The sequence below is a fragment of the Maylandia zebra genome, linkage group LG13 (genome assembly GCF_041146795.1).
Source record: "Maylandia zebra isolate NMK-2024a linkage group LG13, Mzebra_GT3a, whole genome shotgun sequence".
Lineage (NCBI taxonomy): Eukaryota > Metazoa > Chordata > Actinopteri > Cichliformes > Cichlidae > Maylandia > Maylandia zebra.
The window spans coordinates 3173924-3195379 of record NC_135179.1 but is presented as its reverse complement, the minus strand read 5'-3'; the positions used below and the strand labels follow the sequence as shown (position 1 = coordinate 3195379).

At 42.4% G+C, this 21456-nt stretch overlaps 2 protein-coding genes across 2 annotated transcripts; one reads left to right on the top strand and one right to left on the bottom strand.

Annotated features, from left to right (window-relative positions):
• Positions 1 to 3169: 3169 nt before the first annotated feature.
• On the bottom strand, positions 3170 to 5838 carry LOC101468556 (D(1)-like dopamine receptor). Its single transcript, XM_004570631.3, has one exon. The coding sequence runs from the start codon at positions 5541 to 5543 to the stop codon at positions 4062 to 4064; it is 1482 nt and encodes a 493-aa protein (XP_004570688.3). The 5' UTR covers positions 5544 to 5838; the 3' UTR covers positions 3170 to 4061.
• A 4636-nt stretch (positions 5839 to 10474) lies between these two features.
• LOC101468862 (titin) lies at positions 10475 to 12585 on the top strand. Its single transcript, XM_004570632.6, has one exon. The coding sequence runs from the start codon at positions 10693 to 10695 to the stop codon at positions 11431 to 11433; it is 741 nt and encodes a 246-aa protein (XP_004570689.2). The 5' UTR covers positions 10475 to 10692; the 3' UTR covers positions 11434 to 12585.
• Positions 12586 to 21456: the final 8871 nt, after the last annotated feature.

Sequence of the window (21456 nt, the reverse complement as noted above, 5' to 3'; positions counted from 1 at the left end):
CATAAATGCTGTAATTTGATTATTTTAGTAAACCATGTAACTTGGATGGATTCGACGCTGGCGTGACCACAGTGCACACGTCTGCTGTCGCTCACAGTGGTCCAAGTGTCCGCTCAGGGAGTTTGTGTGCTCGCTCAGACACATGAAAGATTAGAGGGAATATTGGTGGGGAGCGGAGATTTGTGTCCAGAAACAAGAATGAAAGCATTTCATGTTGAATATTTCACAAACTGCTGTGAGACCGTTGGACAGACACTGTGCTCTAATACTGCAGTCATATATCCACTTTGTTATTGTCCTGTTCAAGTGCTCACCATTTACCAAATCAGCCAGTCACCTGCCAGCAACAGTGCAATTAAGCATCAGGATGGAGAGGGAAGCTGATTTAACTGATGGTGCTTGATGATGTCAGACGTGCTGGTCCAGTTTACTCACACAACCATCTGAAATATCGTTGAGTGTTATTTGTGACAATGTTTCGTGAATAAAAAAAGTATTGTTAATGGAGCCGTTCACACCAACTGCGTACTTTCACAGGATGAATTACATTCTTGTTTTGTTTTTTTGTTTTTTCAGACCTAGCTTAATTTTCTTATTGGGGGGGGGGGGGGGGGTCGGATGAACTGAGAATCCCCATTTCTTCTTTTTCTTGTTTAAAAACATCAGGACCACCTCATCACCTTTTTTTTTTTTTTTTTAGGACCAACGTTTTCTGAATTTCTTAGTGTTTTCATTGTTTTCATCGTTGTGCATTTCCTATTTTACTTTGTTTGGCGCTACCTTAACTGGTTTCAGCTGTTCCTCGTTCCCCACCTTTTTCCTCTTCTCCACAGTTTCCAGATCTCAGTCCTTTGCAGCAGCAGGTTTAATGATATCGAGCAGCTTTGGCCGTTTTTAAAGTATCTTTCAAATAAAAGTGGCATACATGCAAGTGCACCAAAACACCACACAGAGAGCACAAGTGCCACAGTCTCTCTGTTTTATGCCTGCCAGGATTTCAAAGTTCATTAACATTTCATGGTGTCAGTCTGCACTCATTAAAGATGCCGGGATGCTGTGATGATCCTATGAAATAAATTCTTAAATCACAATCTCCTTCTATCACCTGCTCCACAAACAGCAGAGTCTACACTGCTGGAGACTCCTCTGTATCCTGCTAAACTAAACACCAATCAGTTTATTACTCAAACTCTGCGGGGAGGTCTGAGATCAGTTAAAAGTGTTGACGTGCTGCAGAGCTCTTGAGCTCAGCCCACACCCGAAACGAGCGCTCTGCTCTCGTTTCCTCCCTCATGAAACATCTCGATGATGCACTGAACAGCTGACCCTGCAGGACACACCTGTGAGGTTCAGAGTGCCGTCCCCTCAGTGGCCCCTGGAGCCTCCACTCTGTTTCAACTCCACCACTGAGTGAAGATGAAAGGAGAGAGCAGAGGTAGACTGCAGAGAGAGAGGAAGGAGCGTCGACCAACGGGAGGAAAACTCAGACTCTGCCGTCGCTCCGTGTTCGTTTGTATTTGTATCGTCATCGCATCCTCGCTGTCTTCTGACTGTTGGGTTTTCTGTGTATCATTGTACCGTCTTTACTTGAGACGAATGTGGTTGGGCGCTATATCAATAAAATAAAATAAAAGTATTTTGTTTTTCTTGTTTGGAAAAAAATCTCATTTCTACTTTTTTACTTTTTGTCAAAAATGTCATGTTTCTAAGAATAGCTGAAAACAGCATAATGTATCTGTAGGGGGGGGGGGGGGGGGAGACAGGATGTTAGTGAGGGAGTCAGGTTACCTGTCAGGCCCCCCCACCATCCTCCCTGATCCTCAATGACTGCCATCAAGTTTTTCTGCTGTGAAGATTCAGTACAGCAGCTTTGACTTTCACTCAGTTAAACCTCTTCTGCATTTATTCGTCTCTCTGATGGTTTACAGTGCATTTAAAACCTCAACGAAGCAACAGAGTAGCCATCGTACTGTTTAGATATTTAAATGTTGCTTTCACATTAAGTCCCTGTTAATACCATATTCTCAAACAACCGGTGCGTCTTGCGGATTACGGATGAATGGCAAATATCATCGCACTTATGATGATGCTTTAAATGTCATTTTATGGATGAACGTCAGAGTCAGGGTCAGGTTTCATAACCTCAACCCTTAATTCTGTTTTAACACACAAACACCGGTTGCCTCTACGTGTCTCTAAAGCACTTCCACATCACTAACAGTTCTCTCCTAGTATACAAAAAGTTGGGATGCTGTGGAAAATGTACATAAAAACAGAATACAATGATTTGCAAATGTCACAAACCCATTTATTCACAAAAAACGAGTCAAATGATTGAACTGAGTCTTAATGAACATATGAGACTGTTTTGAATTTGATGGTATCAACACGTCTCTAAAAGTTTGGGCTGGTCCATGTTTCCTCTGTAACATCTGCCTGTGAGCTGAGGACAGCAGCTGCTGGACTTCCAGAGGACTGTTGTCCGGTTCTGGACTGATGCCCAGCAGTCCGGACTCCTCTTTGTCCCATTTTTGGTTTCAGGATGCTCCAGATGTTCTCAGCTGGTTCAGCACTCAGACTCTTCTACTCCGAAGCCAAAGAGCCATCGGATCACAGGCATCCAGTCCGGGTTTCCAGCCTCGTCTCATGCACACAGATGCTTCTCCAGACTAGTTTATGATTTAATATTTTCTGAGTTTTTTTACAATTTTATTTTGATGAATATTATTCTGAAATTGTTTCACAATTTATAAATCAAGATGCTCTTTTTATGCCCAATCATGTTGCTGACCTGCTGCCAATTAACCTGATTTGTACAACATGTTTCTCCAGCTGTTTATTTTTTGTACCGCCTGCTTCTCCAGCCTTGTTGCTCCCATCATGGATGTTTTGAGGCATGTTGCTGCCATCGACTTCAAACTGTCTACGCTTAAACATCTGATATGTTTTCTGTGTTCTACTGTGAATAAATATGGGTTTAAACGATTGTGTCTGCACTGGGTTTGCACAGGCTTTTTGTCAGGAGGTCACATTTCCACACACATACATTTGTTTCTATTTAAACAACCTAAAGAAAACATGAAAAAACAAACAAAATACAAAATACAGCAGCAAACAGGATGTTAAAAATATATAAATTAGGATGCTGGCATTTAAGAGTAGCTTGAGTTTCCCGCCTGTTATTTAATATCAGGCTCGATAGATCCAGCCAACGCTGGAGGGCCTCGAACCTGCGTTCTTTCTAAAGGCCAGCGGGAAAAAGAAATTGGGTCATATTTAACACGATGGGAAAATGGCTCCCCTTCTCACTTGATAAATGACTTCAGTGAAAACTTATCTGATGAGTTTATGGTCTCAATTCCTAGTTTTACATCTTACTGGACATAAAATGTTTATTTTTATAAATTATGGTCCCATAAAAAGTTAAATGGACAGTAAAGCAGGGGTATGATTTAGGGCGCATCTACTTAGTGCGTACACTGCTGTGATTTGGGAATCACAGAGTGCTCAGTTCCTCGCACTAAGAAAAAGTGCATTACAGCTCTGTTTTTCTTTTTTTATATTTATCTACGTGAAACAGGGCATTTTCGTCTCAGCAGTTGATCCCCGCTGAAAATGTTATAGTGAGAAAGAAGCTCGTCACGCCTGGTTAGCATGTCAGAAACGCTCAGTTTGAGGCTTCAGAACTGGACTTTACAAACCAGCAGGTGATGTCACTGGACTCTCATTTAAAGAGTTTAAATGAGAAGGAAGTTTTAGTGCAATTTTAATGACTTGTTCAGGCGCAACTATTGAGTTGTTAATGGGACATTCGTCTGGAGAGACCTCAGAGCTCCAGATATCAGCCATCAGACTTGTCAAGACAAAGTTTTTTCAAGCACCATCTGTCCCTTCGTGACGGGCTATAATAGGATGAACGTGGAGATTATACATTCTTTGTGCTCAGTGGTGATTTTAGCCAGTTTCAGATCAATAACCCAAATTATGAAGTTCTAAAGTCCACAACTTTAAATGAATCAAGAGCACACATCATGGAGGAATGTCCAAACATTGTGTCTGTCCTATCCGTCCTGGTGGACTTGTCCTGGTATCAGAGCATCACTCTCCAGCCCTGGAGCTGAGGTGAACGGTGTGATTGTTTCCAAGGAAATCTCTGGGTCTTCCTCATACTGGATGGTTGCGGGAAGCAGCAGCAGTCTGTTGTGGCTCGGAGAACCGTTGGAGATGATCGACTCCTCGTCAAAATGTGCGCTCATGTCCTCCAGGTGGTCCGAGCTGACGTTAATGTTGCGGGGATGCTGCTGCGGCTGAGCGGGGACCAGCGCCTCCTTGTGGAGGGTGGTGTCATGGTGGTAGGAAACCAGTTCGTTGCTTAAGTTCACCGCCTCCACCGCGTTGTTCGAGCAGACTCGGCCGCAGCCCAGGATGCTGGCGAAAGCTCGGCGGAAGTCTGCGTTGAACGCGTAGATGACCGGGTTGAGGGACGAGTTGGCCCAGCCGAACCAGACGAAGACGGTGAAGGTGGTGTCGCTGACGCACGGCGGGTCGCAGAAGGGGACGGTGCAGTTGAGGACAAAGAAGGGCAGCCAACAAAACACGAACACGCCCATGATGATTGAAAGCGTCTTCAGGACTTTGGTTTCCTTCTTGAACGAGGACTTCAGCGAGGCCTCGTCGCCGGGCCGCTGCACCTGCTGCTGGTTCCTGTTCACGCCGTGGCCTTGGTGCTGCGCCTGCTCTGCCGCCCGCTCCAAAGACATGATCCGACGGATCTGGGTCTGAGCGATTCGGTAGATCCGGGTGTAGGTGGCGATCATGATCACCACTGGGATGTAAAAGCTGATAAAGGAGGAGGAGATGGCGTAGGTCTTGTTCAGGTTGGCCACACAACTCTGGGCGGCGACGTCGCTCGAGTTGAAGCTGCTCAAGTTTGTGAAGTTCTTTCCGCTGGCGGCCATTATCGCCGCCATCTCCTCCATCGCCACCTCCCGCTCCTCCTCCCCGGCCCGGTGCCAGTTGAGCTGCACGGGGATGAAGGAGATCAGAATGGACAGCGTCCACGCCACCCCTATCATGACAAACGCCACGCGATGAGTCATTTTCCGCTCGTACTTGAAGGGGCTGGAGATGGCCCAGTAGCGGTCCACGCTGATGATGCACAGGTTGAGGATGGACGCTGTGGAGCACATGATGTCAAAGGCGATCCAGACGTCACAAAAGCGTCCAAACAGCCACGTGTTGGTCACCTCAGTGATGGCCTCCCACGGCATCACGAGCACGGCCACGAACAGGTCGGACACGGCCAGAGAGATGACGAAGAAGTTGGTGACTTTGGAGCGCAGGTGGCGGAACTTTATCACTGCTGCGCACACGAGCGTGTTCCCGAGCAACGTGGACACGATGAGCAGGAAGAGCACGCAGGCGACGAGGACGCGCAGTCCGCCGATCCCTCCGCCGTCCTCTTCCCCGTCCTCGTCCTCCTCCGTCCCGTCCAGCTCTGACAGAACTCGAGTGAAATTACTCCACACGGTAAAGTTCTCCATCACGCAAAGTGACAGAGCGCATTAATATCCGCGAGGAAAGCCGTTTGTCCTCCGTGCAGCTGATCCACTGAACATCCTTCGAAGGAAAAAATAAAACATAAAATAAATAAATATATAAATAAAACACTTTCCTTTGATTTTTTTGTAAGATCCGCGTCAAGAAGAAAACAGAAAAAAGGTTCCGTGAATAAATCCTCAGAATTAAATGCTAATAATAATAATAATAATAAAGATAAATGATGGGGGATCAGCAGCAGCGGTGGCTCGGATGATTCCTCCTCGGAGGGGAAGAACTCTCTGCCTCCTCGGTCTTCAGCCCCGATGTGACTCACAGTGGACTCACCTCTCTGTGTGACGCGCTCACACTCAGTCAGGTGGAAGCGATGCGGGGCTCGTTACCTCCTCAGCGTGTGTAATAGATTACTCTCCTCCATTCCTGCTGGAACGAATCGCGGAGAGGAGCTCCGAGAACTCCCGAGCTTATCAGGGAGAATTAAACAGCTAATTAAAAATCAAAGATCAATATTACAGTAACGGAGCAAAATCACATCTGTCACACCTGAAATACATTTAACTTTTTTAATATAAGGGATTCAATTAAACGTATTATAGCTTGTAAGTATCCTCCTTATGCTTTATGCCTCATTATGTTGCCTAATAGGAAAAAAGCAGCAGTCCAGGTTCTTCATATAAGACCAAGAATGCAATCGGTTGTCAAAGTAATGGCGGGTTTGGTGTAATATATCAAAATGATTCAATGCATTTTTAATGAGGTCCACAAGTAGCAACATTCAGTGTTTTAGAAAATCAGTCTGCATTTAAAAACAAATGTTGTACTTTCATTCATTTCAAATCAATTTTCTACAAATAAAAGTAAATTTTAAGGACAAATCTGACAAATGTGTATCTCATTTTCATGTTAAGTTTTAGCTTAAAGTGCTGCACTGCAATCAGAATGCTTCTACGGGTTTAAATTAATAAACAGTACTGTAAACAACAAAACTAATTTAAGCAAAAATAAAGGAAAATACACTAAAAGTGTTGTTACACTCTGGTTACAGACATTGCAGTAAAACTACAGTAAATGAGACTGCAGTAGAAATACCTTAAGAGATATTACAGCAATTCCCTAAAAATGGAAAATACAGCAAAGGGACCATACAGGAAAATTCCAGTAATGCTGTTAATAAAAATGGCATCATCATGAAATAAAACAGCATTTCAAAATGTCCAGACAATAAAAATGATTAAGAGGGAATCGTTTTTATTCAGGCTCCTCCTCCTCGCTTCCTCCTCTTCCTCTTTACCCCTGAACTTGTGTGTGTGAAGTGAGCCGTGAACTCAACATTTAAGAGACATAAATGTATCATTTCTATATAAATGAAAAGGCTGAGCAAACCTGCACACACTTCTGAACTCCTCCTAAAAATGCAGAAACTTAAAATATAAAGATCATATCTGGTGTGAAATATTCATACAGCGTATTCCAGGTTTGATGATTGAGGGTGAAGGTTTGGCACCGCAGTGACAGTCAACACATAACGAAGGACACGTTTTCACCGGAAGGTTAATCAAACCCAGCAAAACAGTCTGAGATCACCGGCAGCTCCTTTTCTCAGTGAATCAACAGTTTTGAATGTCTCCCAGCAGCAGTTCTTCTCATTCAGCGAGTCGACACTGATGAAGCAGTTTAATGCGTCACACTGTTTAATACCAGCCAAAGTATTTCACATAAAATTTGTTTGTGACTTTTTAATTTCACTACAACAGAAACTTACTTTAGTGCAGCTCAAAATGCTTCAGCTGTGAATAAAATGTAAAATAAGCAAGAAAATCATTTAAACATGCTGAGCTGCTTAGAATGAAAAGACTAAATAATAATAATAAAACTAAACAAATATTAACAAAAGCCTGTAAGTACACAAGCAGTGTCTCAAATAATGAAATGCTGGGTAAAGTCAATGAAAAACACAAAACAAAGTCAAATAAAATAACTTATAAGTACAATAACAATAAACTATTCTTTCTTTTTCCCCACAGTGAAGGTGTTCCTGCTTCAGCCAAGAAAATGAAAGACGACTTACACCAACAGTGCGTGTCACCTTCCTAAAGACAAATTAATATAAGATGTTGGGGATTCATTTCTTTAAAGCACGTAGAAACTTTTGGTTAAACACGATAAACTTCAAACAAATAGCTTCAATTAGATTTTTAGGGTCTAGAATTACTTAACTTTCAACTCAGGCTCCATGACTGTGGTGCTAAAGTCATATTCTGGGGTCTGATTATTCTCAGTGAAATTAACTCAGAAAAGATATAATTAATGCCATCTGCTGTTTCCACTGCAGACGATTCAATTCAATTTTACTTGTGTAAAGCACAAATGTGACCACAAGAGGGCACCACCTGCCCGCTTTTGTGACTCAAATAAAAACACAAAGAAGTTTATTTTGAGAGTTCACGATCATTCATGTTTGGGACATTCACAGTTAGTATGTGTACCTGCACATACCTGTGGTGCATTCAGGGAACAACCCTGAATGCATGACCCTGAATGCACCAGAAAGCTCAGCCACTTTTTTCACATATGTACAGATACGTCTGCCCAACACTGTGACTTTCGCTGGAGATACAAGAAATCCTTCAGTTCGACCAGAAACAACCCAAATCTGGAAACCAGGCCTTCAACGAGACGCCCATAATCGGGATCAATTAACCCGATCAATTAGAATCACGATATGTTTTGTTCCCAAGGAAATAATTTATCTGAGGATTTGAATGATATGAAGCTGATTTGGCCCCATGGTCACTGCTGCCCTTCACTATTCCCTCTCCCATCTGGAAAACAAAGACTCATACATGAGGGTATGAGGAGTTTGTCGGTCCGTCAGGATAAGCAACAGGACTTCAGCCAGCATTATTACAAACACTGGCATCCTACAGGGTTGCGTCCTCAGTCCCATCCTCTACACTCTGATTCTTCTACAGCAATTTTGCATGAGTCACAGCTACACCGCACTACAGGTGAAGCTGAGGAGGAAGAGCATGTCATCTACTAAACAAAGGGTTGGTGGTTCAATACCTGGCTGCTCCAGTCTGTATGCCAAAGAGGTACTAACCCCAAGCAGCACCCCATCACAGTCTGAATGTGTGTGAATGTTAGATGAAAAGCACTTGAGCATAGAAAGAGGCTGTGAATGAGGCACATTGTGTAAAGTGTTTTAAGTTCTCTGGGAGAGGAGGAAAGTGCTATATAGGAATCAGGCCATTTACCCTTTCAAAGGAAAAGGAGTCCAAATAAAATAAATTCAAAACCTCTAAGACAAATCAAAAACCCTGGAACCTAAACCAGCGATCATAACAGGCAAACAGCATAAATGATACAGTATACTGTATCATATGTGTTGGTTCAACAGTTCAGCATTCACGAGGATTTTCGAAGGTCTGACAGCATCATCTGTTTATCAGCTGCCTGTTTCATTGGTAACAAGTAACATGAAGTGCATGAAGTCATTATGCCACTTATCCATTCTGAATGTGTTTAAATTAATTGTAATAATTTATAATCCCACTGCATCAGGGACAACTTCACACATTTTGTAAATGGCCTGTGGCCTGTATTTGTATAGCGCTTTACTAGTCCCTAAGGACCCCAAAGCGCTTTACACATTCAGTCATCCACACATTCACACACATTTACAGGAACACACGACAGGACGCAGGCAAGGAGGCTTTGTTCTTTCATGTCTGAATAGAAAACCAGAAAAACCATCTATTCTTTTCTTATTGTAAATATCAAATTCACCCTGAACAATCACTGCAGTCACTCTGTGGATGAACTGAAATGCACATATTTACGTTTATAGCCTACTGTGTGTCAAAATAAACATTTATTTACATAAATAAGTCTATTTACATACACATTCTTTCCAAAGAAAGCACATGGGAAAGACACGGAGCACATTTCTTTCCTATGTGGAAACTGCTCTGATCGGTCAGACACCTCCCCGTAGAGCCAGTGTGTGTGTGTGTGTGTGTGTGGTGGGGGGGGGGGGGGGGGGGGGGTTCTCGGGGTTGCTGTCAAATTGTCGCTTTTACTCTTTAAGACTAATTTAGTTCTTAATACAGACGTTATGTGGCTACAGACAAACCATTTTACAATAAGTGCGGGACAATAGGACCGAGGCCTACTTTAGAGTTACTTTCACTTTCTAAGGAAACTCGATTCCGCGCTTTTCAAAATAAAGCCGTGTTGCGTCGCTGTTCTGCTTCATTGCACATATAAAACATGAATTGTCATGTTAATAATATAAATACAATATCAGCGAGGATTGTTTTGACTGCAGCAATAAAGCAGTAAAACCTCAAACAGCGCCTCTGATAAACTCTTCTTTCTTTTTACATGTTCCTGAGGATTTTCCTGATTATGACGTTATTAAATTGGTACCTGATGTTACGCTCACACTAACAGCAGTGTTATATAGCTGTAAAAATAAGCTGTTTGCCTCTTTCTTCTTCTTTCTTCTTCGCATTCAGGTTGCTTTCTTCTCCTCGTGGTGCTGAGGCGTTAGTTTGAGTGTTGTATTCACCTGTGTTGATCACTTTCACCTGCGAGCCTTTAAGGATTAGGAAGGGAAACCATAAATCCCATGGACAACAGTTGGATCCAACTTTATACAACCGATGCGAGTTTTTGTTACTGACTTTCACCTCACAGATCTCCAAATTAACTTTGATATTGCTAAAAAAAAAAAAAGGGGGGGGGGGGGAGAAAGAAAAGAAACAATTGTTATTAATTTATTAAGAAATAAATCATCTGGTTCACAAATATTACAAAATTAACAAATGTTTCATTTAACACTGAATTGATTAGAATATATGGCTTTTAATCAATGACTGTAGAAATTGGTTGAAATATTTTTTGTTCTTTCATTTTGAAAGCGAACAGCAGAGAAGCCACGCTGAAGGTTTTTTTCTGAGACATTTTGCTCCACAGCAAAAGAAAAAGGCGGAGGTCTGTTTCTTTATCAGCGACTCAAACCGCCTCATGTTCGTCGGTTTTTACTGACCTGCCTGAAAAGATTTCGACGAGTGAGTTTTTATTGATGTGATCATCGATACTCTGTCACTCCTGTATTGATCAGTGGACATGGGTCGGTCTGTGGTTCTCGGAGCGCTGCTGCTGCTGGTGGCTAACGTTAGCTTCTGTCAGGCCGAGACTGTGGAGAAGTACTTCAGGGTTGGTGGCACACTTCAGCTCAGCCCTGAGCCGGTCTATGAACAGATCACCAGCATCGTGTGGAAATACGGCAAGAACCTGCTGGCTGAGTGGGTGAAAGACCAGATTCCTCTGACATATTACAGCAAGTTTAGAGGCCGAACCACTCTGAACACTGGCACAGGAGTGTTGGAGATCAGGGACATGACTGCGGCGGACAGTGGATGGTATTCAGTGGAGATCAACAACCAGTTCCAGGGTCGGGTTCATAAGACCGTGGCGATCGAGGATGTGCCCCGACCTGAGGTGACTCTGCAGCCGCTGGCGTGTGATCGACCATCGCTATGTGGACTGAAATGTTATGGAGACATTACAAATGCCGGGCCTGTCACCTACTCCTGGAAGAAGGACGATGGAGAGTGGGAAAGGGGACAAGACAAAAGGGATCTCAGCAGTCTGGAAATGGACAGCGTGAAAACCTTCACCTGCAGGATGGAAAACTCAGTGAGCCAGAAAGAGAGCTTACCCTTCAAAAATCGATTCTACCAGGAGAAAACGCCAGAACCAGAACCAGAATCAGCAGCGGCTTTTTTCTACAGATTCAAAGAATCAGTCAAGACTGGGATTGATGGTATTTTTGCAGCAATGTTCCCAACAGCCCCTGAACAATGAAAACAGCCTGCCTGTGGGTATTATAGATTGCTACTGCTGCAGTAGTCATTCTTCCTAAAACAAAAGAAAATGTTTTTTTATTTGAGGGTCTGCCTTTATTAACATAAGAGCCCACACCCTTTGTACTGTCAGGAAAGCTATGGGAGAGTCAATGTTCGAACTTTAACAGAAACGTTCCTCGATGTGTTAAGGTGCTTCTTATGGGCTAAGATCATGGGCGTGTCCTCAACTCATCGAGCAGGAAAACAACCCTGAAATCCTCCCTGTTTTAATTCACAGATTGGCAGAATACGAAGAAGTAATGATATCTTTACACTGAAGTAAAAAAGCCATCAGTGCCATAGCTTTGAAGTACAGTTACAAGTGATGTATCTGTAAAAGTTCTTAAGGTGGAAATCTGTCCTGCTCATTCTTATTTTCTGAATCTTTTAGGGTGGCTTTGCATGATTCACAGGTTAATAATAATCAGAAAATCTTATGTACGCAAACACACGTTGCAACTTCTTATCTGGTGCGCGTCTTTTATTTTGACAGCGAATGCGCACCTGCGGACCACTTATGTGCACCCCTGATAATAATCCTGTATTTCATAGCAGCCCTTCACTTCATCCTCTGTCTGAAACAAACAGACTTGACTCCTGTCCAAAATACACACTGTCTATGTGTGTATATAATCTCAAAAAAGGCAGAATAGGTCCACAAATATGTTGATGTGCATAGTTTAAACATGCATCATGTACTCGTGTAATGCTTCAGTGCTGACTTAATGAGACACGACTCTACACTCTGTGCTGTCCTTTTTACACTTTTTAAAAGTATTTTTTAAGCACTGCACAGGTGACTTTTCTTTTTTCTTCTGACTCTTCTGTTATGTATGAACCAAGAATTGTGTGCTATGCAAGCTATCGCCAGTAGGGGGCACCACGCCCAGTTATGTGTGTGTGTTACTTCTGTGTGATCCCAATAAAAGAAGAAGTCAACTTGTAAACAAACTATTGTGTGTGCAGTCTGACTCGGCATAAGCTCTAATAGTGTACTGACACTACAGTGGAAATATAACATCTTCCATCTTTCATATTAACTTCTTCACAGTTTGATTATTTATTAGAAACTGTGGTGCCTTTCAAAATAAACCTGGCAGTGCTACACAGACTCGTGAAGTCTTATTTTACCTCCTAAAATCCGAGCGCGAAAAAATGGACGCCCGGCTCAAGCGAAGCCGGAAATGGGCGGGGGATTATTAGCTTGCGCAGATCCTTCCGCTCAGGAACGCGCACAGCTGCCCGTCTGTCTCACCTGTGATGGATTTAGAAGAAGCTTTTAAAGCACCTTGAGCCAACTGTTGTGATTTAGAGCTTGTAAATTAAATTGAATTGGAAAAAATAGAGAACTACAGCTGTCAGCAGATCAAAATTTCTTTATGTATTCTTTTTATTTCTCGGGGACCGTGCACAGAAACATAGATCTTGTGAGCGAGCAGGCATCTTTTCTCCATCTGCAGTCCTGGGAAGTTAAAATGGCGTATACTCTATACACAAGTCCTAAAATCCTCAATGTTTTTGGAACTAATTTGTCTCAAATGTATTGAGTCTTTAAGTTTGCATCATTGGGGGCGTGGCCTCTTTGACAGGAACATTTAAGCCTGTAAGTACACAAGCAGTGTCTCAAATAATGAAATGCTGGGTAAAGTCAATGAAAAACACAAAACAAAGTCAAATAAAATAACTTATAAGTACAATAACAATAAAATATTCTGTCTTTTTCCCCACAGTGAAGGTGTTCCTGCTTCAGCCAAAAAAAATGAAAGACGACTTACACCAACAGTGCGTGTCACCTTCCTAAAGACAAATTAATATAAGATGTTGGGGATTCATTTCTTTAAAGCACGTAGAAACTTTTGGTTAAACACAATAAACTTCAAACAAATAGCTTCAATTAGATTTTTAGGGTCTAGAATTACTTAACTTTCAACTCAGGCTCCATGACTGTGGTGCTAAAGTCATATTCTGGGGTCTGATTATTCTCAGTGAAATTAACTCAGAAAAGATATAATTAATGCCATCTGCTGTTTCCACTGCAGACGATTCAATTCAATTTTACTTGTGTAAAGCACAAATGTGACCACAAGAGGGCACCACCTGCCCGCTTTTGTGACTCAAATAAAAACACAAAGAAGTTTATTTTGAGAGTTCACAATCATTCATGTTTGGGACATTCACAGTTAGTATGTGTACCTGCACATACCTGTGGTGCATTCAGGGAACAACCCTGAATGCATGACCCTGAATGCACCACAAAGACAGACGGCAGAAAGCTCAGCCACTTTTTTCACATATGTACAGATACGTCTGCCCAACACTGTGACTTTCACTGGAGATACAAGAAATCCTTCAGTTCGACCAGAAACAACCCAAATCTGGAAACCAGGCCTTCAATGAGACGCCCATAATCGGGATCAATTAACCCGATCAATTAGAATCACGATATGTTTTGTTCCCAAGGAAATAATTTATCTGAGGATTTGAATGATATGAAGCTGATTTGGCCCCATGGAGGTCCAACGACTTTTCTGATAAAACTTCATGAGTACTTTACCTGATATTCTGAATAGGAACCGAAATTTCACCTGTTCAGGTGAAATCCACTCTCGGAGGATAATTTTTGTATTTCTGTTCCTGCTGAATGCTGTAAATCACATAGCAAGTAAATCAGGTCAAAGGTCACTGGGTGGAACCTACCTTTTGAAACAAGTGACCTAGGAGGCTCATCTCATCCCATATATAACCTACCACAGTCTCCTCTATGGAACTGTTATATAAGGGGTGCTCAAAGTCCAAATTTACCTAATAGGAGCCAAAATTGTAAACACTTATATCTCTCAAACACAATACACAGATGTTTAGGACTTAAAGTCAGTGCAGTGCCGTCGCATTCTGTTGATAGCATGATTTTGTTATTTTGGAAGAATTTAAAAACAGGAATTTATGAAACAAAGGTGCATGATCTGTTGGAGAATCAGCCAGTCCCACCTTCTGCTGACCTGCTTCTCTGGAGCTGTCAGATCCACATAAATCAGTGAATGTGTGTGAGAATTTCTTTTGCCTGCGGGCGAAGACGTTTTGTCCCGTTCATTAGTTCCTCAAAATGCCGCTCACATTTTTGAGTGAGCTTCAAAGAGCCTTTTTCTGAGGTCGCGTTTAAGTGTGTCAGACCGTGTACCTGCACATACCTGAACTTTCTGCTCCTCCTCCTCCTGTGTTGTTTGTACATATTTAATTCTTTGTGGTTGCCACTATACACCTCTTCTTGTTGAACGTGCGCATGTGTGTGTGTTGGCACGCACATTGCCGTGAGGTGAAGGCAGAGTCGTCTCTGACGCAAGCAGGCTGATCGGGCTGGCCCGCCGCCCATCTCCTCCCCACCTGTAATTACGCCCGGTGGCAGATCTAGCGGCGGTTCGACGGTGAGGTGAAGAGTTGAAACTCTAATCGCTTCGTTTTGGTTCCACTGTTGAGGGGCGGAGAGGCATGTTGCCTGTGCGTGCGTGTGGAGTTATAATCTGTGAGATATCGATGCACAAAAAGCAATTTTCTGCTGGTTCGGTCGACGTTAAAGAAAAGGCTCCGTTTCGTCTCACAGGTCAGCTTGTGCGTGCTCTTTAATCACAGGCCTGTATGTGTGAGTGCATGTCTGAAGCGTAGATGCTGGATTGTAGTTGAACTTGCTTGAACCCGCAGACCGTGCGGCGAACTCGTCTGAAGATGAGCTCCTCGCTAACATAAACAAAGCGCTGCAGCTAGCAGGGCGCGGCTCGCATGTGAGCGTGTATGGCTAATTAAAAAGAAGCAGAAGAGAAACTGGATTCAAAGTCTGTGTAAACTACACACAGCCTCCTGGAACACTGTGAAAATAATCATCTGTTTAGCACCTCCAATACTGTTTTCATTTATTTAGCCTCCCCGGTGCTTCTGATGATTTGACCTTTCACCCAGATTGACTTCCTCTCTTTGAAAAAAGACAAAAACAGCTGCTGAAATGTGTTGCTGTGGACACTAATCCACCACTCTAGGTATTTTGGCAACTTCTAAATTACTTCTAGCTAAATTAAAGTTAGGAAAGAGTATTTAAAGCAACAATCCGGTCTTTAAGTCTGACGTCATTCGCTGTTTGCGGGTCCAAACTCCGTTTCAGGTCCCAAAGTCAAACGAACACTGCAGCATCACTGAGTTACAAACTTCTTTCATCTGTAATAAAATGATCAGTGTTGCTGCTTTACCAGGTGTAACAATTAAGTTTAACATCCAGGCATCCATGAAAACAGGATTTATGAAGTTTAACGGAGTTAGAAGTTAGCAGGTTAAAAACATGTTTAAAACACAACAGCCTAATAAACACAGAGCATTTTGGACACGGAAGCAGGGTTCATACGTCCTCCCTTAAAGATGGGATAGCCCCTACAAGCTAATGATTTGCATGTCTTAATCAAGCTGAAGGTCTGTGCGACCTCACTGAGAAGCTTTTTATAGATCAGCTGCCTGGTTTGCAATAAACAGCAGCGCAGACAGCGAATGTGATGATCAAAATTCACAAGATCTTGTATTAAGAATTACTTTTTTGTCTTATTCACTGCACCAATGTTTCATGTTTTTATATTTTTAATGGTCTGTATCACCTGTTTTTTAATTCCTTTGATTGAAATCGTGGTGCTAAATTGTGGAATAATGTGTCAAAAACCCATTTTAATATGACCGTGCACAGAGCCTGCAGCAGAAAGCTTTCGATAAGAAATACAGTTGATAAACACTGTTCCTTATCTCAGAGTGGGGTTGTAGGTTTAGGTGAGCCAGACACAAGCATAGCCTGGTTATGTTAAACCTGCTTTGTAGTATAAAATATATATGTGGTTAGCAGACTGCATCCATAAACCGTGTCCCCACAATGTGAGTGTTTAGCGAGACGTGTGTCCCCACGATGTTAGGAATACAAGTACACGCATGTCCTCCACAAGCTTCTCAGCAGCTACAGACCACCTGTGTGTTTGTGTGTTTTCCTGGTGACCCTGCAGTGTGTTTGCTGTCAAACAGCAGGATTTATGACTCACTCACTCACTCTCACACACACACACACACACACACACACACACACACACACACACACATCTAAAGCAGTGTTTTCCAAACTGCGTATAAGTGTGTCATCAGATGTTATAAAAAACAAACATTATTATTACAATATTCTGCAAAAGTATGCAACAAAAATGCACTCATTAACTCACCCAATATTCTTTAAAACACCCGTCAGAGGGAGATTTAGTATGATGGTAGGGTTTGAGTGAGGGATGACAGAAAAGGACCTGATTTATAGACAGAAGTTTAATAAGGAGAACTACTCATCATTGTGGAGCAAACCACACAACATATAAACACCCTCGTTTCTGCTGCCTGTATTTGAGATTTTATTCTTTTGATCACTACCTACAGCTTGTAGCCATTGGTAGGGACAGGAACCCTCTCACCTCTCAGAGGAGTCGAATACCACCTCCAGGTCCACAAAACACAAGCAGACTTATGGATAAACATCCATGCACCCTCGGCCGGCTCGTGGAGCGCACGAACCAAAACTGCACCGTTCCCCCTGAGTGAGGTTTGAAGAGTAGACATGCTCTCAGCTCCGTGCCAAGTGAGGTAAAGAGGCACATGGGAACCAAACATGCTGTCTGAGAACGTGGCTTTCCTCTAACGAGTGCTGGATTTGAACCAGAGGCAGCAAAACCATGTGCTAGACTGTCCCAAAGTGCTTGATAAGGTGACTGAGGCAAGGTAAATGGCAGTGGAGCAGTGGCACACTTGCAGATATCATGTTAGGTCCAGATGTGGCAAATGGCCCGTCAAAAGTGCCTTAGTCCAACAGTTCAGTCCAAAGAAGGACTGGCATTTTGTGCAGGTGTGCCTTGAACTTCTGGCTTCTCCTGTGGGCGTGCTACTGAGCCAAAGGCTACTTAATCTATGAGATGACTGCGTTCGCTAATGTGTGTCAATTATAAAAGGTTGAGCAAACTTGTCTCCTGAACAACTAGAATCAATTTTCTAGCTTGAAGACGGAAATCGAAACTGCCAAATGATCTAAAAATATCCCAGCAGTCAGCGATTGTTTTTAGAGCTCAGCTGCACCACGACCCATAAAGACGATTAACTGCTAAACACACGAACCCTGAAAACAGCGATAAGATCTAAAACAAGCATGACTGCACTGATAAGCCGTTCAACACTCTCACACACACTCGTTCTGCAGGGTCATTACTCATTATTGCTCCGAGGTTCAGCAGCGGGTCAGCAACTTTTCCTTTTCCCGCTCCTTTCAGTCTCACTCTCTTCTCTTTTTCAACATTTTTCACAGTAAATCCTAAATGAAAACAACCTTACAAGTGAAATAAGCTTTGGGAATAAAGGTGGATTTAATCAGTGAGTTTTATCATCATCATATATTTGTTTGGCAGAAGCTACGAATGAGACGGTTTGTGGTTCAATCCCCAACTCAAGTCAAAGTACCCTCGTACAAGATACTCACCTTAGGGTTGCCTTCGATCATCTCATCCTGATCATGCCATCTCAGTGTGTTTGCATGCTTAATGTTAGCAAAGACGCATATATGATTCATAAAAAAAATGTACATGTGAGTCAGTGAATCAAGTATGTGTTTAAAAGTGGTTTGAAAGTACCGTTTTAAGGCAGCTCCTCACACATTTGATTATGTAGAGTGGTTCTTCACTTTAATTTTTAGCTTGTTTCATTTCTCTTTAAAACTAGGCAGGTTTTCATCATGTCAGCATCTTTGTTTAGATTCCTTTAACTGGAAACCGAAACATAACAATGCTCATCAGTTTACGCTAGTGACCCGGCTAGCTCGACAGAAAGAGAGCTCATGTTGCCCTTTCCTATAGAAAAATGCTGATCCGGTCGCAGTAAATCCCAGTAAAGCAGCTGTAGCAGCTAATAACTCTGGATCCTGCCATTCTGTCAAACTTGGGTTGTTAGCATCAGCTTCTTTGTTCCCATTAGGTGTTAACAGAGCAACAACGTTTCTTCTTGACATTCAACCATCAGTCAACTCACAATAAACCAATAAGTTTATAAAAAGAAAATCAAGTCAAAATCAAGTCGTTCCTTCAAAAAGTGAGCTGCTGTCCTGATCGCCTGTCCTCCACATCGAGTGTCATGATGTGATGAAAGATGTGAAGGAGACGTCGTCCTTTTATTCTTAATGATGGGACAGCAGATATTGTTACAACGTCGCAAAAATTGAGCTAAAAAAGCACATTGTAGATACTTTGCTCTCCACTTTGCCGGTGACTGTGAGGCTTTGTGTTTATGTTCTGCCAATTTTCTGTGACTGTGCTGACTCATCTATAAAGAGATGACATCATTGTACTCTGATTCAAGTGGACTAGAAAGAATTACTACAGAAAAGTTACCGCAGCTTAATCTCACCAGTATTTTTCCAAACAACAAGCTGCAAAATGACGCCAACACCGAGCTACCAAAACCTGCACTTCCTCTCATGTCCACTAGGGGTGCAGACAGTGAGTCAGTCTTCAAAGACTTTCCAGCAGAAATGAAAAAGTTTACAGCCTGATACAGAAAACTGTTTGGTCTTTATGACGTCTGTGGGGTGGGGGTGTACACAAATTCAGTCTTTTAAATGTTATTAAGGTTTAGAGTTATAATTATAAGGAGTGTGGATATTATAACTGATGGGCTCTCACTCGAGCTTCATGCGTTGCTGAACATTTTTAATGCAACAGTCTGAAAACTAATATGGTTGCATTTAATTCTTATTGTTAACTCACACACCATCCAAGAAGTTTTATGTTTAGTCTGACGTAGGTACCACTTCACCTTCTCATCCAAATATGGTCATTTCTGTCTCCAAAAACTGAACATGATGGCTTTCAAACTGGATGGAAACCACATAACCCTGAATCCGAGGTTTGAAGAATAGTCAGGCTGTCAGCCCTCAGGCAAGTGTGCCTTGAACTTGTGGTGGTGGACAAAACGGTGTCAAAATGTTCAAAAACCAATGAGTTTGGTTGTCTTTCATGTTTTGACAAAGATCGATTTGACACATGTTGCTTAAAACTGGAGAAATACTTTTCAAAAACCTAAAGCAGAATGTAAAAATGTGAATGTGCTGTTGTTCTCAAAGTGGATCAAATAGATGCGAGTGATTTGCAGTGAGGGTTAATCTGGCAGAGCTGCTGCTTTTCCTCTCTTGTCTAACTCTGTAAAAGCTTCCAGCAGCTCAGAGAGAATCGGAGCTTTCAGACCACTTGTTGCTAATAGAGGGATATTTACCCTAACGGGAACAGAGAGAGTGTAACTGCAGGTCACTGCACTCTGCAACAACACTGACACAAAGACACACCGACAGCCTGCTCTGCTTGTACAGCAGGGACAGACAGATACACTGTAAAAAAAAGTCGGTCTGAATCAGCCGGGTACAAACAGGCGGCAGGTTAAGAACAGGTCACATGTTTCTAAATCATCCAGGACTCCGTTTACTGCACTGAAGATGTCTCATGTTTGCCCACGCAGCTAATCAGAGATGTCAGAGCAGGTGTCAGCTGTAGGCCCTAAAGCAGCTTCACCTGCTGAAAATACATATTCCCCAAGCAGCTGTGAAATCAGAGCGTGCTGCACCAGAAACCTCGTTTAATTTCTTCGGTCAGTAGCTGATGGTCGTGGTCACCTGCTGTTTGCATGAAAGACACCAACTCATCTGCAAACACTACAGAGACTGAACAGAGACTGTTCACCTTCAAAGTAAAAGCTTTGTCCTGCTGCTGAAACCAGCACGCTTTAAATGTCCCAACTTTTACTTTGAAAGTAAACAGTCTCCATTTGGATCGCACTCTGCACAGCGAGTGTTTGCAGATCAGTTGTGTCTTCCACGAAAATCTAGACAAGGAGGACCACACACCACACAGTCTCCTCCTCACTACTTATGGTGACAGCTGATGTTGTTGATGTGAGTCTGCTGTGGAGAGATAAAAATCTGAGGATCAGCTGCAAAATGTGCATCCGCACGTCACTTCCTGCTGGGTTGTTTCATGTAGGTGATTAAAAGAGAAAACGACCGGTGAAAATGATACCTTACATCATAGAGGCTGCGATTTTAAATAAAAAGTAATGAGTAGCCTATGAAGTAAAATGATATGTTTGTCATCCTGTGATTAGTTTCTCATCCTGTTCACTCATATTTTCTCCTCTGGTGGGAGAGATGATCCTGCCTTCATCCAGACTTTCCATGACTGACGTTAAATGAACTCCTGAGCCTCAAAATCACTTTCATTATTTTGTTGTATGTAGCTCATAATTTGATTTATATGACTTTTTTATTTTCTTCACATAACTTCATAAAAAGCTGTTTTTATTGCAGGAGCATAATGTTCAGAGCTCGCCTTTGGCTTTGATTTTACAAGCTGCAATTGAAGGTTCAAAACATATCGGCAGGTTACGGCACGAAAATCAAAACAGACTGTTAATTAACATTTACATGACCTGCGTCACTTGTCAGTTGTGTTAATTGTTCTGCTTTGAATTATGGGATGGCATTATCTCCTTTCCTTTCATAAAAAATGGAGAACCTTAACTATTATTTAGCCAACAGCTCCTGTTATTGGTGCAGATACTTCGAGGTCACATCAGGAAGTCTGAAACCTTCCTACACAATTTTGGCTACTTGACCACATCCCGATGGTTCTGGTGTGTGGTGAGTTCATTGATCCTGGTTCGTGGCCTGCATGAAGCAACACGAAGAACACACAGAGCGATGCATGTAAGATGTTGTAGTCCGGTCAACAACACGTCGTAATGGACACGCCTCAGGGTCAAAGGGGTCGGCTGAATTCTACTGATACACCTCCACAACTATACGTTAAATTAAGTCATACAGTTTGGTAATGAGCAAAGTTAAACACCCACATCGGCAATAAGTTACTGCAGCTCGAGATACTTACTCTGTAAT

Coding starts and splice junctions, on each gene's coding strand:
- LOC101468556 (XM_004570631.3), bottom strand. CDS start 5,543: ATGGAGAACTTTACCGTGTGGAGTAATTTCACTCGAGTTCTGTCAGAG.
- LOC101468862 (XM_004570632.6), top strand. CDS start 10,693: ATGGGTCGGTCTGTGGTTCTCGGAGCGCTGCTGCTGCTGGTGGCTAAC.